At 36.1% G+C, this 15610-nt stretch overlaps 1 protein-coding gene across 1 annotated transcript; it reads right to left on the reverse strand.

The window, feature by feature from the left end:
- Positions 1 to 1208: 1208 nt before the first annotated feature.
- On the reverse strand, positions 1209 to 14191 carry LOC104521324 (ethanolamine kinase 1-like; the record flags this gene model as incomplete). The annotated part of the gene is made up of 5 exons (XM_010163284.2): positions 1209 to 1735; positions 2938 to 3011; positions 5390 to 5550; positions 7242 to 7325; positions 14049 to 14191. Coding segments are annotated over 5 exons (535 nt in total), but the record flags the coding sequence as incomplete, so codon positions are not given.
- Positions 14192 to 15610: the final 1419 nt, after the last annotated feature.

Here is a 15610-nt window from a genome sequence, read left to right on the forward strand (position 1 = left end):
AACATATATATGTGTGTGTGTATACACATATACACACATCCATACATAGCAGTGTGCCATAAAGCAATTCTGAATAAATATCTTTGCCGGAGTCTGTACAACAGGCTCCCCATAATATTTACTCTTCAGGTAAGTTTGTGTTTGCACATGTATATGCACACACGCAGACTTTGTACATGTGGGCACTTATGTGACCAAAGTGCAAAGTTTTTCAGAGTAGAATCAGAGCTGAGTACATGCCTACCCAACTCCACACTGCATTGATGGGTTTTATTTTTCTGTTGTGGGTTTCTCTCCCTCCCACCCCACCCTCCCCCCCTTTCAGATTTAAAGCCTCTTTTCCACACAAACATATACACTGTTTTGTTAAGTAAACATTTTCTTTTCAATTCACATTTTGCAATCCAGACGATTCTTGGTATAATAGCTTTAAGAAATAAGAAAATGCGTGTGATGATCAAAGTCCCATTGTTCAAGTCATATACTTTTCCATATTATCCTTCAAACTGGAGACTTTGAAGAGTAATTTGCTGCCACAGGAAAAAACAAACAAAACAACACAACACTAAATAACAACCAAAAAACCAAAACACAAACCAACCAGACATACCAGAATCTGCAACTACAGGACCAAGCATTTAAGACTAGAATCCAAGGTCAGAAAGATGACGAAGCAGAAAGATTTCAACAATACATGAACTGTAAACCTAAGTGTCTTGCTCCCCAGTGCAACAGGATCTCTGTTCACTAATCTTCAGTTCAATAATCCATTCCGCTGAAGCACAAATATAGACACTGGAATAGTGTTCAAATTTAGAATCAAGTTTCAAAAAAAGCAATATAGATTTGGAATAGTGGTCTTTTGTTTTAAAAGTACACTTAATAACTAAGCAGCTTTCCCATATAAGTTGGAGATGGTACAGTGTCCATCTGACACTATGATGGCACATATCCTCGAAGGATCTGATAGTCACAGAACTTTCACATTTCTACAGTTTAACACATCAAGAAGGAAAAAAAAAAAAATCAATATCATTTCAGCAAGCTTGCTGATTCTTAAACAAAAGAAAAGTACCATCATATGGAAAGCTGCTTTTTCCTTTTTTAAAAAAAGAGGGGAAAAAAATAAAGATCATCCTAACCTTTTTCCCTAGTTACAGCACACTGGTGATCTCACAAGTCTATTATCACTCATTTTGCTTGTATGCATTTAAAAGGTTAATATTCTCTGACCATGTTTTCTTTAATATAAGTTAATGCAACTTCAATAAAATAAGTTGTTAAACGAATCCTTTGGAACAACTTCACTGTCCGCACCCAACTTGTACAAAAACTGATGAAAGCAGCAATGGAATCATGTTAAACTTATAATAAATAATTCACATACAACATATGTTAAATTACAAAGAAGGATTAAATTGCCATTTCTACAACTTTTTATAGGTTTAGCAAGTTTCTAATCCATTTTATATCAACAGCAGTATGTATGCTCTTCATATTAAATTCAACATTGAAGGACTGTTTAGAGGCATTATTTATAAAGCAAGAACCACCAAGTGAGCATTACAGAACTTCAACAAATGTTTAGCTTTTTTTCCAGTATCTGTTCTCAGAAAAGATTCAGGGGTTGTCTATCCACTTGGTTAAGTTTCTTCCTCTTCATTACTCAGGAAGAGTTAATGTCATGACCTCCAGCTTCATTTTGAAATACTGGTTAAACCGAACAATTGCATACCTGTTCAAAGGGAGAGAGAGATCTGAAGTTAAGAGCAGGTAACTCCTTACATGAACACAGCCACGCTAGGTAGGACTACTCAAAAAAAGTCCACCCACCCTACTACCCTGTTTCCAACACTGACCATCAGCAGCTGCCAAAGGAAGAAATTAAGAACAGAGCAACCATATTATGATACTTCCTCATCACTATACTCAACTCCCAACTCGCTACAGTTTGTAACACAGATGCTGTTCTGGGATTATCAAAGGTGGAACTTTCATTTTTAATAGTTCTTAATAGACTGAAAATTACAATTCCAGAGGAATCTGATCTTGATCATTGCAAGAATGACATTTTATTCACAACTGCCACGTTTTGGGTTCTGCCACCTGTGCTTTACCTTGGCTTTTTATGCCATCTAGTGGTTACTAACAAGTACTTCTACTCCAGAATAATTGAGTCACAAGAAGAAATTGACATTGGTCTCATTTACAAAATGACACAACTAAGCCTAGTAAACTGGCTCAGTTAGTGCTTAAAATTCTAAAGTGGGATATTCTACCAAGTGAAATTATTAATTTTAATCACCTCACCCAGTCCCCAACGGAGAGATTATTAATTCCTCTGCTTGTTGCCATGAAAAAACATTTAAAAAATGCCAAAGACACATGTCTACCCAAAACAGAACCCATTGGCCAGCAGGCTCAGGAAACAGAACTTAACATTCATTGGCATTACAAAGACTCTTTAAAAAGGAGATTAGGGATTCCCAAGATCAATGCTCCATGCAATAAGTAGTAAACAAGCTCTTTTTTTACAAGATCCTGTTTCTTGACTCTTGCAGTTGGAAATGTAGGTCTTGTATCTGACAGACAGTACACCAGAATGACCCACTTGGCTTTTATGCTTTTGTGTCTCCCCCAAAAAAACACCACCCCAAAACATTTACTCCTCTGGTTATGTTCCTCGCCTTGTTACACCAGGTATTTTAGCCCAGGGGCACACACTAATTTACAGAACTTTCAGCAACAAAAAGCATAGACAGTGTCAGCTTCCACTGTCTTGTTTGCTCTTAAAAATTAAGAGTTACAGTATGATCACACAGATCAGGTCTGTTGCTTAGACCTCAGTTTCTGATAGCTGGGTTGTTGGAGCAGATGGCCCCACAGGTCCCTTCCAACCTCAAATATTCTATGATTACATGTAGCAAGCACACTTACCCTAGAAAATCAAAATCAATGGTGGAATATTTGGCTTGAATTAGAGCCCACAATCCCCAAAAGAAGTGTGAAGCCTGAAAGAAAAAAATTATTAGTGGAAGATTAACATTATGTACAATCCAACATGGAAACATATTCTCACACCGAGACAAAAAGTTATCTACAAGAAAACTTCCAAACCCCACTATTATTGTAAGGTTATTTGATATCTCTTTACCAAAAGATTGGTAAAGAAGTATTAGAGAATTACTGGCAAATGGAGGAGTAAATCCATTGGCCTCCTGACTCATTTTCAAGAAAAATAATGTTGCATTTATGAAATAGGTCATCTATTAAGTAGACTGTTGCACAACTACATATACACCATGTAAAAAAAATGCACATAAATAGAACTAATTTCTACTGCTAATTAAATATATATTATTCTACATGTGTTCAACTCTAGTGCAAATATGAAATTCCTTTTGAATCCTTGATTACAACCCTTAGGCTATCATAACTACAACTCCCTTTCACTACTGACTTAGACAAAGAGATATGAGATCTGGAGCTGTGTAAGGGAACTTCTAACTCATCAGCATTTACACAAATTTTTCATCTGCTCCAAACTTACTTCCACTACAAGCCCAGATAAGTAGTCTGGAGGCCTATGTTCAGTTTCAGACTGAAAATACAGATTACATTAATGATATGATTTTTTAGTATATTCCAAATGAACATATATTACATGTAACAGCCATCAGCTTGTCAGTCTCCTTGTGGAAGACATTTCTGGACCACCCAGATTACAAGTTATATACTTCAAAGTTCTGTTCAATAAATAACTGCTTACAGTAACTACCTATATTGCTTCCTGAACCTCACATGTAACACTTCACCAGAGGTGGAAGAGACACATGTACACACACACGACTGAAAACACCTTCAAATGGCAACTACTGTACGTACATGTGAATATTTCTTGTACCTCTAGTTTAGGTAACCTTGCCTGATAGTTGGCATTTCACATCAGCATCCATTAACTTTGTATTTTCTCTTAAAGCTTCCCTCATCAACTGACACAAGAGTGTTTGGCAGTATTTGTGCATCATGCGTGGTCTATAGGCAGGTCTTGAGCTGTTCTCTAAACAGAACTCTACCTTCTTAAACATTAGTATGACCACAGTTTAAAACTGACAAAACAATGTTATGTACTTGAAAACAGACCAGCAGCCTACTTAATTGCAGATCTAACTTTCCTAAATGAATGGGACAGCTGAATTTAAGAGTAACCAGTTGATAACAGCGATTTTAAAAGAATAACAGCAAACAAGCTGGTATTTTTAAGGGCTTGTTCAATAATCACCTTCCTAGAATGTGAACTGTATTTCCTCGCTGCAACCATTAGCATTTCCCAGAAAACTGAAGCAACAGAGTTGTGCTTGGATTATTCAGAAAGAGGAATGAAATAAGGCCAAACTGGCTTCTTAGCCTTAGCCCTCCTATGAATAGTTTGGCATGTTATTCTTCAGGAGAAAGCAAAATAAAGTTCTCTAGCTTTTGGGTAGGAGACACTTTTGCTGGAACATTTCCCATCACATCCTCTAGGCAAACCAAGATCAGGGCTAGTTGGAAAACGTAACCAAAATAACGTGAGCCTGTAAAGTATCTTCAGAATCACACAGAGTTAAAACTTGGGGGGGTGGGGGGGGGTTAAAGAATCTTCAAACTGCTTCTAAGAGTATATTGGGACAAAGACTCAATGCCACACCTATTTGACTTCTTGTTCTACCTCCATGAATTACACTGGATGTGGTTTTTCCCCTGAAGGACAAGGTACTAACGCCAGATCAAAACTGAACATGCTCCATCCTTTCAAAGGGAAAGAACAAGGGAACGAAGCTTTTACACCTGAAGTCTGCAAAAGACAGACTGACAAACAGGAGACAGCTTATAATGCACAAGGGACAGGAGGAGTCTTGTTCTTCTGTCTTCTCACCATTACAAGGAAGTTCAACACAGACTCACCATAAGCTCTAGCCAATCTGGGAACTTGCCAGACCAATAAACTTGCCAGATTCAAAAGGAATTTCATATTTGCACTAGAGTTGAACACATGTAGAATAATATATATTTAATTAGCAGTAGAAATTAGTTCTATTTATGTGCATTTTTTTTTAACATGGTGTATATGTAGTTGTGGAATAGAAACACTTGCTAAAAGGTCATCTCCTCTATTACAAAATGCTCACTACCTCTTTCACTAGGAATATTTTACACAATTTTTTGTGTAAAAAAAATTTTTACATTTTTAATACACAACATAGCAGAAAGTTTCTGTAGAACAGGCTAAGGAAGTTTTTCTTTACATGCCACAGTACTGAGAGTAAGAAACTAGCAATTGCATTTGTCCATAGAGGAGCAGGCTTCTCTATAGAATTTAATATATTCTAATCAATTGTTTGTTATTTACCAGTGCAAACTGATTGACTTGGACATAGAGAACTTCAACTTCTTTTTCACTGACTTCCGTGCCAAAACCTTTATATTCTTTGTAGGCCTCAAGGTAAGATCTCAGCCATTGTTCCTGTAATTTTCTGTTAGGATAAAGGCTGTAGTCTACCTCATTTACCCCTAGAAAAAGAAAAAGATACCTATTAGAACCTTACAGTGTCTAAAGAGACCATTAAAATCACATTACTGGACTAGTTCCTCCAACACACACACACACACACAAATTAACGTGGACAAACATCAGCATTTTCACTTTGAGCTGACTGACTTTATCAGTTCTGCGTTGGCAAGAACTTCTCACACACAAATCAGAGCGTTCAACACAGCAGAAAGATTTATGCTGTGTATGTTTTGAGTCACATACACATTCTACTTATATTTTAAGATTCACCAAGTTTGGCTTTGAGAGAAGCCTTAAGAAAAAGTATTTGCATTATGAAACAAAAGCCCTCCCAAACATATCAAATATTACATATTTCATAGGAAAAGGGACATGTACACAACAATATCCAACGCTGAATCCAGATGCACATACACTGTCACCAACTACACTCATGTTTGAGAAAAATTTATTAGAGGTCTACCCCTCCACAGGGTACTGGTAGAATTGGAAGCCTTATTTCCATAACCACTCTTTTTGTCCTATTTTTCTTCCCATCCTGGAGATGTTTAGTCACAGGCCATACAGAGTCTGCCACAAGTCCAAAGCCTGGATCACAGTTCACTCCTACTATTTATCATTCCCAGAGGATTTGGAAACTCTCCTTAAGTCTTATTTTATGAACAGTGCAATCCCCTAGCAACCAAAACTCTTTCTTGTGTTAGATCCACTCAAATATAGCTTTAAAAGGAAAATAAAAATCATATTTTTATTGGATAGAGTACAGCAGAGGTGAAGCACAACTGTCCTTCACAGGCAAAAAATAATCTATTTGTGCATTTTGTCTTCTTACTGTACTTAGCTTCTTAAAGATTTAGTCAGACTCTGAGAAGTCCCAGATGAAAAAAATCAAAAGCTCTCAAATATATTTTGTAAATAATTTAACTTGCTTTTCAAATACTTAAATTACCAAGTATATACTCCGATTTTTTTTGTACATATGAAGTTATCTAGACTTAACATTCAGTTTGTGAAACAATAACTGCTAGATTAAGGCTCCTAAATTTCACCATACTGCACTTTCCATCTATATTAATCATGTAGGTTTTTCCTGTTGCTCCATATTCTGAAATAACACATCATACACTCAAGATTATTTCTCTTACAGAGGAAATGGAATGGGCATTAACTGAAAGCTTTAGCTTATTCCTAAAATCCCACCTTTTTCCTATCACACAGTTCTAGCCTTTACTTCTCATTTTAGGACATGATACAAGGGTAAGTTCTTAGCACACACATTCAAAGCTACCAAAAAAAAACCAACCCCACACAAGCCTGCCATTTCTAGCTGTGGAACCACACAGCATATTCTCAATATATACCTATGCTGTTAAAAAATCCACCTGCAGTATTTCATTACAGTGGGCTGTCTCTGCTGTGTCATTTCACAGAAGGATACTGTGAAAGCCACGAGTTCTGTATTTATCCAACTCTACCAAAGCTTAGGACATGGTATTTCCATATCTGGGTTAGCAGAGCTGCAAGGGAAGGGTGTAACAGGCCTCCAAGATGAGACATGGACACATTTTGATACCATCAGATGAACAGTTATACACACTTATCCAGATACATAAACAGAGAAAAAGAGGATGTGCAAGAATAAGGTTTTTTTTTTAATAAAACCAGTTTACCCCAGAAATCCAATTTTTACCTGCAAATTCATTGAAGTGATTTCCAATGTCATAAGCCAGGTAGTTGTATCCAGAGTACTCATAGTCTATGAACTGCACATCACCTATGTGAGACACAACAGCAGCACCATCAGAGTCGTTATCAGATGAAGTCACAGCCCTAATCCTTTGGTGTCCTTTGAAGTTTTTTGGGAAAAACAAAACAAAACCACACTCCTGTCTTACTTGTGCTCTGTTGTGTGTGCTCAGACACTCCAGGGTAAGGCTGTGATTTTTATGATATGAGATTTCCTTGAATATTCATTCAAGAAAGCTCTTAAATAATTACTTAGAGCTTATAGTTCTCTCTTTTTAAACTCTGAACAGCAGAATTTCAATTTTAACTTCTACCACATGAGGGCATCCCTTACCTTCAAAATAAGCAATATAGTAGAGGATTCTTAATTTAAATTTTATGTAGAAATAGCAGATCCATTTTTCCTCAACTTAAAAAAAGAACAGTCCTGTTTATTCTCACAAGTGTGCAACCACAGTGGACTGATACGTTGCAACATGTTGGTATTTCCTTTACCATGTTGATATTTCCTGCTTCCTCTAACCACACTTACAAAGCAAGACCATTCTGAATTGTTGCTTTTATTTAGCTGGCTTAAACTAGCCTCAGGAAACCATCAGACAACCCTCAAGTCCTCAAAACTATGAAGCTATGTAGTGTTATGTAAACAAGGACTGATAAAACAACAAACACAGCCCCAAAATGTTTCCAAATTACATTTACCTACAGTGGAGCTGGGGAAAATGCTTCACTCAATACAGCATTGAACTTGCTCAAGAACATCTACACCACATCAAAAGACTCAAGACATTAACAAGATGGATTAGGTAAAAGTAGAGCTCTTGTATTTTAAGGGAAACCAGCAAAATTACTAAAAATATCAGAAAAGGAAGCAATGGGTTAATTTAAGAGCCGTTCACACTAGAATGTTAAAATGCAAATCCTTACATTTCCCACTGCTATGGTGAAAGGGGTAATTTTCACAGTTGCACACTCCTCCCTCTCTACACTCATTCTTTTGAAGACTACTTTGATTACTAGCTGCATATTTACTCAATAAAAACATATTCTTTCCATTACAATGAACAATCTTCTTAGCATGACTTAAAACCTCTTAATGTTAACTACCAGAACTCCAGGTCCAAAAAAAAAAAGTAAATCAAGAATAACATTAAGTATGTTATGTATTCTCTAGACTAAGGATTTAAAGTGTCTTAATACGCTGCTGCCTCAAGACTTAGGGATTTTGCACATACAAATTACAATAGCTTTGCCAGATAAATGTCCCAACCAAGTTATCACAGAACAACTTTGTTAGAAGTGTTCCTTGTATCTCTGCAGTATATTTTTACTGCGTTGGAAATACTAACACATTAATGTTTTCCAGATGGATATATCTTCTTGTCTAAGCACTTAAAATGGAAGTTAAACCCCACAACACAAATAAAATCACTTAGTTACAATCCTCCAAGTCAGAGTTTACCCTTACTTCCAGAGAAAGAGAGGACTGCTTACCAAGGGTATGAGGTTAAACCTTTTAGGCTCTGACAAACCAACATGAAAATGGCCTGCAGAGTGGCAAGCTCCTCCCAGGAAAATCTTGTTGGCAACCGAAAACTGAGGTTCTCTAGAACTCTGAAGGGACAAGAAATTTTACAGCAGCTGCAGCCAAGATCTCATCATATTGTCACAGATTAACTTCTGCCACTGCTTGACAGGCAGATTCATACACTTGTATATGCTTGCATTTCCCACTGGGTCTTTAGTACAACTTTTAAAGAGAAACACCTGTAAGTTATAAGCCAGTTAAAATGCACAGCCCAACCCTGGTTAATATTCTGCTACACAACTGACCTCCTGAACTTCCCACCTACACACACCCAAACATTTTATATTGCTTGTTGCTTGTATTCAGAGGGCTTTCCTTCCTCCCCTACATAAAATACAAACATGGCAGGTAAAAGACTACTTGCAAAACACCAACATAGGAAATATTTTAAGTTTCTTTCACATGCAAATTTCATTTTGAATACACCTATGTGCTGTTATGCATTCTTAAGTACAGCTAACATTTAAAACTTACTTCCAGATATAAATAATATTATTTACAATACGAAATTGAATCTAACAACATGGGTGAGGCTGTTACCAGGCAGTCTCCTATATGGAAATGCATATGAACAAGGAATGCAATAAACCTCCAGTCAGCACACAAGTAGCACAGTGCATGCCACCACGAGGCAGCAACCATGGTATAACTAACCTATAGCAGATTAAGAAAATTCAGCAAAGTCACATTCAATAAGACAGAAGAAGTTCAAAGTGGAAAAGTCCTACATTTTCACTGATCTCTTTCAGACCCATGCTACTGTGGAACTCAAACTTAAGTTTAATTTTTGCATGAAAGGCTCAAAATAAGGATGCACAGCTCTTTCTGTGAAACCAAAAGAAAGCAAAAACGTTAAGTTTGTCATGTCATGAATGCATACGTGTCTCAGCTGTCTTGTTTTAGAAGCAGCAGAAAAAACTTTGCATTAACTGTTTAAATAGCCACAGTATTAGAAGTTACTTTCAAGATTTACTGCAGTGCATACAGGAAAGCCATTTCTAGAAGACGTGGCTTACAGTAGTAGTTAAGCAGCTAGCTTTTATTTTGAAGTTTTTAAGAAGTACAAAGAATTCGTACATCCCACCAATTTCACTGGGAGCAGGCAGACCCAGAGACACTAGTCTAAGTGCATTTGTATTTTACTGAACTGAGACTTGATTTAGAACTAAACACTATCATCTCTCTAGAGAAGCTACTATTATCAACAGGAATAGAGACATCTGCAGTACTGAACATTTCAAGTTCACACACACTCCTTTCATCAATGGGTCTACTAATGTAGACAACATGCAGTGTAATCTATGAAAACTACATAGAGACACAAAAACGGAATACATGTTGTGTTCTGCACCCCAGAAATTCAATTTTTAAATAAGATGAAGCCATAGTCAAGAAGACATCTGGTAGATCTCCTCAGGGAGCTGAGAGCTAGGAGGGTGATAACACCTCTCTTCTTAGCTGCTCTTCATTTTTAATGGTTTAACAAGGTAAGCACTTTTGATGTCCTAGCTGTAGTTACCACAGCAGAATGATGTATCCTGAGTTCCGTCCCATCCTGTTCCTCAGGTGAGCCACTGAGGCCCTAGAAGACAGCTTCAGTAAAGACAATGATCTATGCTATGAACATACTTGAAAATTCACAAATGGGTCTCATATACCCAAAGAATAATTTGAGCTATAAATACCCAATATACCTTTGGAAAAATAAAAAATATATAGCTTTTTTAGATCAAAACCAGAAGCCTTAAACATACCTCAGTCTTCAGAAGCACTGAGCACCCACAGACTCCTACCAAAGATCATAGAAAACATTGGGTAGGCAGAGGGAATAAACACAACAAAACTAGCCATCTACCTACACACAACTTCCTGGCAGGTGATTTTAATACATTAAAAAAGAACAGATACAGATATAGACAAAAAGAATGCTGATACGTGGTTTTCTTCAACAGCAAGTATTTGAATATCCTTAAAACATCAGGTATTTTTAGAAACTCCCAGGTGATGTTGAAAAAAACCCACCAAACTTCAGAAGTATCAGAACACAAGGTCTATAAATAAGCAGTACAAAGCATCAAGCGTATTTTGACTATCTCAATGCCCAAATTTTAATTAATAGCACCATGAAGCTGGGTTATATCCTTCAGAGTAGTTCACACTGATAATTATAAGTTATGTAAAGTAACACTTGCAAATTTTCATATCCTGAATGACTGCAAACGGACATTAACAAAACAGCAAGAGTTAGAGTTCTCTCAGCCACAGCATGAGCAGATTCAAGTCAGAGGAGTGACACTCCATTAAATGAAGCTAGCACTCAACATGCTATTCCAGTCTCATAAATAAAATTTAAGGACATGAGACTGATTCTTCTTAAAAGCAGTATGTGGCACAACTATGTTTTTTTTCTTTCAAGTCTGAAAATTTAACATGTATTTAAAGCAGAGGGCAAGTCTGAAGCAAAGCACTGGGACAAGCCACAATCATTCTAGCTGCATTGGACTGGAGTCCCAGTATCTGTTGATAGTCTGTAGCTTAAAAAAACCCAAATACAGGCACCCACCCTGTGCCTAGTAAATGTGCAAATTAAACTATTCTCAAAACAAAGTCATACAGTGTTACTAAAAATGACAGATGAGTTATTTTGTTTGTGCCAGCTTCTGAAAAGCCAGATGAACACTACCAGCTTTGCTCAAACTTTACTGGGGAGAAGAGAAGAAAAAACAGTAGTTAAACTAGAGGACTGACTCTGTCTCTCTCTTTCTAGTTCCAGCTTAGGGTCACCAAGGTCTTTTTGATACACAGGAGCCTTTCTAGATGAAAGAGTAAATTTAGTAAAAAAATACAGCATCATCAAGGCTGTTACCTACTTTCATACAGTTTGATGGCATTCCTAATAAAGTATATCTTCAAAGATTCTGTTTTGTGCTCTTGCAAAATTATTTGTAAACCAATAAAAGTGTTTGCTCTGCTAAACAGAATTCCAGTACTACATGTTTATTTACAGTTAAAAGCCGAGCTTCCATTTCTAAAATGATGTTCCTCACCTTAAGACTCTGTTAACATGGATATTTTTTTTGCTCTGTAAGAAGTAACTGTAAGAAACAGCTTTCAAACAACAGACCAATACTCTACAGATGGCATTGAGGTTTGGTTACTATGGAAATGGTACCTGTTGTGCCCAGACTGCAGAAGTTTTACAACACAGTACACACACAGCATTCAAACATAAGTTTAATAAATACATGTATGTCATATTTCCAACTCTTTTTTTCCACACCCCTCCCCAAGATGTTTACAGCTGGCTTGAAGCCAAAGTGCTTTATGTACCTCCCTTGTCCCACCCTGGCCCCAAACACTAAGCACTCACACACTGGTTATTGTAGGATTGCTCATAAGTGATGCACTGCTGGCATTGGTTTTTTTTTCCTCCATTCTGTTTACAAAAAGAAAAGCATATAGCATTTGTTTTAAAAGTAAGAACTTCAAGCCTAGTGACTGTGATAACGAGCCTTTTAAAGGAACTCCTCCAACTTTTTTTTTCCCCTCAGCGTGGTTCTACTATGAAAAGTGACTATAAATAAATTACTCTTACCTCCATGGGTCTGTTATGGAACGCTAAAACTCAAGGTAGTTTCAGCACTGGAAAAACCCACACAATAACAACAGATTTATTTTTAGCATTACAGTATCACAACTCCAACGTGTTTAAGATGAGAAGCTGGTTTTTTGGGTGGTTTTTGTTTGTTTGGGTTTTGGGTTTTTGGCATTTTTTTGCATGTCTTCCATTATTTCCTCTTTTTAAGCAGAACTATAACCTACCATTGAAACTAAGTAAAACCACTGAAGTTTCATACTGAACTCTTAGAATTTAAAACTGGTTATTGTTAATGGCATTCTACAGGCATATATACATACATATGTATGTATTTACCTACAGAACTAGAATTACTAGCAATTCCCCTCAAAATGTATTACCCAGAGGGAAATCTGTATACAAACCACCAAAATACTTTGTTTTCTCAATTCACACGCATTCAGTGCATATCTGATGCAGAAATTGGTTATACATAAACAGCCAGTTTTCATACTAGAACCAAATCTGGCATGTTTTTGTTAGCTTTTCTTTAGAAATTAAGGCACATAAGCTTAAAAGGTCAAAGATGGATTATAACTAACGGAGAATACTTCAGTTCCATTCACAGTCATTTATTTCACATGTTTTTGGCTTACATACCAACAATCTTCTCAAACTGCCACAAATAAATATGAAGCTACTAGAAGAAACATGTCTTTCTCATTTCAAAAGAAAAATCTTGATCTAACCAATTTGTTGCACTCTGCTAATCTTAGATACATGAACAGGAGGAAAGTTGTGTATTTTTACTGCACCATTGGCCATTTTAGTGTCTGGAATTTACCTTTTTTTTTTGTTGTTTTAACACCCTGTTTAATTCATTTAGTAACTGAACCTCAAACCACTAAAAATCCAGAAATAAAAGAAACTTTAAGTTTATACAGAAGCCTTAAGAGTTTTTAGTTAAGGCATTCTTTAATAACATTTATTATAATAAAAACAAAAAAGTAATTCATCTTTGCTGAGATGTGTACTGCCTACAACTGTTTAAATAATGTATTTACAAAAGAAATCTTCAAGATGCCCATGTACCTCACACAGGAAATAAATGGAGTCACAGAACATAGTATCAAGCAGCACTAAGATACTTCATTATGAAGGTGTCTTCCCACAATCACAAACAGAACAATACACATGTTACAGGAGAGAATGTCTTCAAGTTATTTTCTATGGTTGTATGATTTTTTTTTTCCCCTCCAAAAAGCCTTATTTATATGACTAGAATAGAATTAACATAAACAATTATATACTTTGAAGCCTAGACACGCAGGCAGGCTAGGGATTAATAAATTCATTAAAACAAAACACGGAACAGCAACATTCTTCCTCTGTACATAACACATAGATGAGAATTAGCTAATTAAGCAACTTAATATTTACACAGATACCACCACCACTACGTTGGGTCTTAAAAGCTCAAATTGAGTTCACTCCTTAAAGTCAGTAAAATGACATTACTGATGCAGCAAATGCAATTACAGCAGAAACAAACTAAGCCACTACTTACTGTTTAGTTCAATACCTACCTCGCTTCTTGTTGTAAATAATATTCTTACACAACAGGTCATTGTGACAGAGTACCACTGGTGATCCTAAATTTGACAGTCTTTCCTTCATCCAGGCCATCTCCTCTTGAAGAACTTGAGGACTTGGAATGTCCCTTAAAAACCTTTTCAGGTATAAGAAGTTTAAGTGTTAATATTTAGTACTCTGTTCCACACCAAGCTTTTGTGATGAAGTAAGTTGTTTTCCTCTACATTCATATTTTAAATAACCCAACAGACCATCTCCCAAGCTAGAGCATTCTTGCCCCTGGCAGTCAAATTATGGCAATTATTTCTCTCTGTCCTCCCCAAAATAATTCTCTAAAGATTGTCTGTTCTGTAAAAATAACAGCAGTCTAAAAATCAGGAGTTGAACTTGAATAAATCCTGCACATTTTTTAAAGATTAAAGATTTTTTTAAAGATTAAAAGCGTTACAGAATTTAATTCACTTTTTGCTCACACTACTTCCTTCAAGGAGTATATACAGGAAGTACTACATGTACCTCTACAGAGGAAATTAGGATTCATTTTTATTTCTAGTCACAATAAATATGCTTAAGTAGGCATCTTCTCATTTAGATTTTCAATTAATGATTTAAATTTTCTCAGTTTTCTTAAGAACGTTATGTTGTAGAAGAAAAAAAATATTCAAACAACTTTGCTAGATCATTCTTTAATTACACAGCACCAAGAAGGGCAGTTGGCATCAGTGTTCTATGAAGAATGGTTTTAAGCTGGAATCTGCTTACTGAGTGATAGGAAGTTTGATGATATTGTACAAACACTTCCAATTTACAGTTTTAGCTTAAAAGTTTGATCTCCAATTCCCGAGAAACATCGTCTTCCAACTCAAGCTTTAGATTACTGCACAGAAATTTTATTTAGATTAACATAAGCATAAAATATTGCTCTTAGTTTCACCATTCCTCTCATTTGAATCTCCCAGTGACTGACAACAGAACCCTTCAGAAATATTTTCTTATTTTGTTCAGTTCCTAACGAAGAACAGTTTGATTTACCAGTCAAAAGCTACATTGGGATGCTCAAAAGAAAATGTAAGTAAATCCTTAAACCCAGGTGAAACTCTATGATTGCACAAGTCTAGAATGACCGTACAGATACATTTTCCTCCTCTGGAAAACACTTTGGGAGAATATCCCACCACCAGTATTCACCTCAGAACAGAGGTCTCAGTTTGGGAGACTGATGGATCTCCTAAAAGCTGTTAAGACACAACTACCTGAAGAAGTGCTTCACTTGACTTTGGTTCTTTAAAAAGAGTAAAGAAAGCTACCATCATTTACTAATTGCCCAATCAAACTAGTATATTCTGTACATATATATACACAATATACTAACTAAAAGTCTCTCCTTATCATATTTGACATTTATACAGCTGCTTCAGTATACAAGAGTTTGACAAAACTCCAAATTTTACAAACTTTAATATTACATGGTAACCAAAACCTATTTTTTTTTAAACATTCTTTTACCCCTCAACCAAGAAGTAAGGTTCTTTTTTATATCTTCTTTTATGAAGAC

The sequence above is a fragment of the Antrostomus carolinensis genome, unplaced genomic scaffold, assembly GCF_000700745.2.
Source record: "Antrostomus carolinensis isolate BGI_N321 unplaced genomic scaffold, ASM70074v2 scaffold40382, whole genome shotgun sequence".
In the NCBI taxonomy this organism is placed as follows: Eukaryota; Metazoa; Chordata; class Aves; order Caprimulgiformes; family Caprimulgidae; genus Antrostomus; species Antrostomus carolinensis.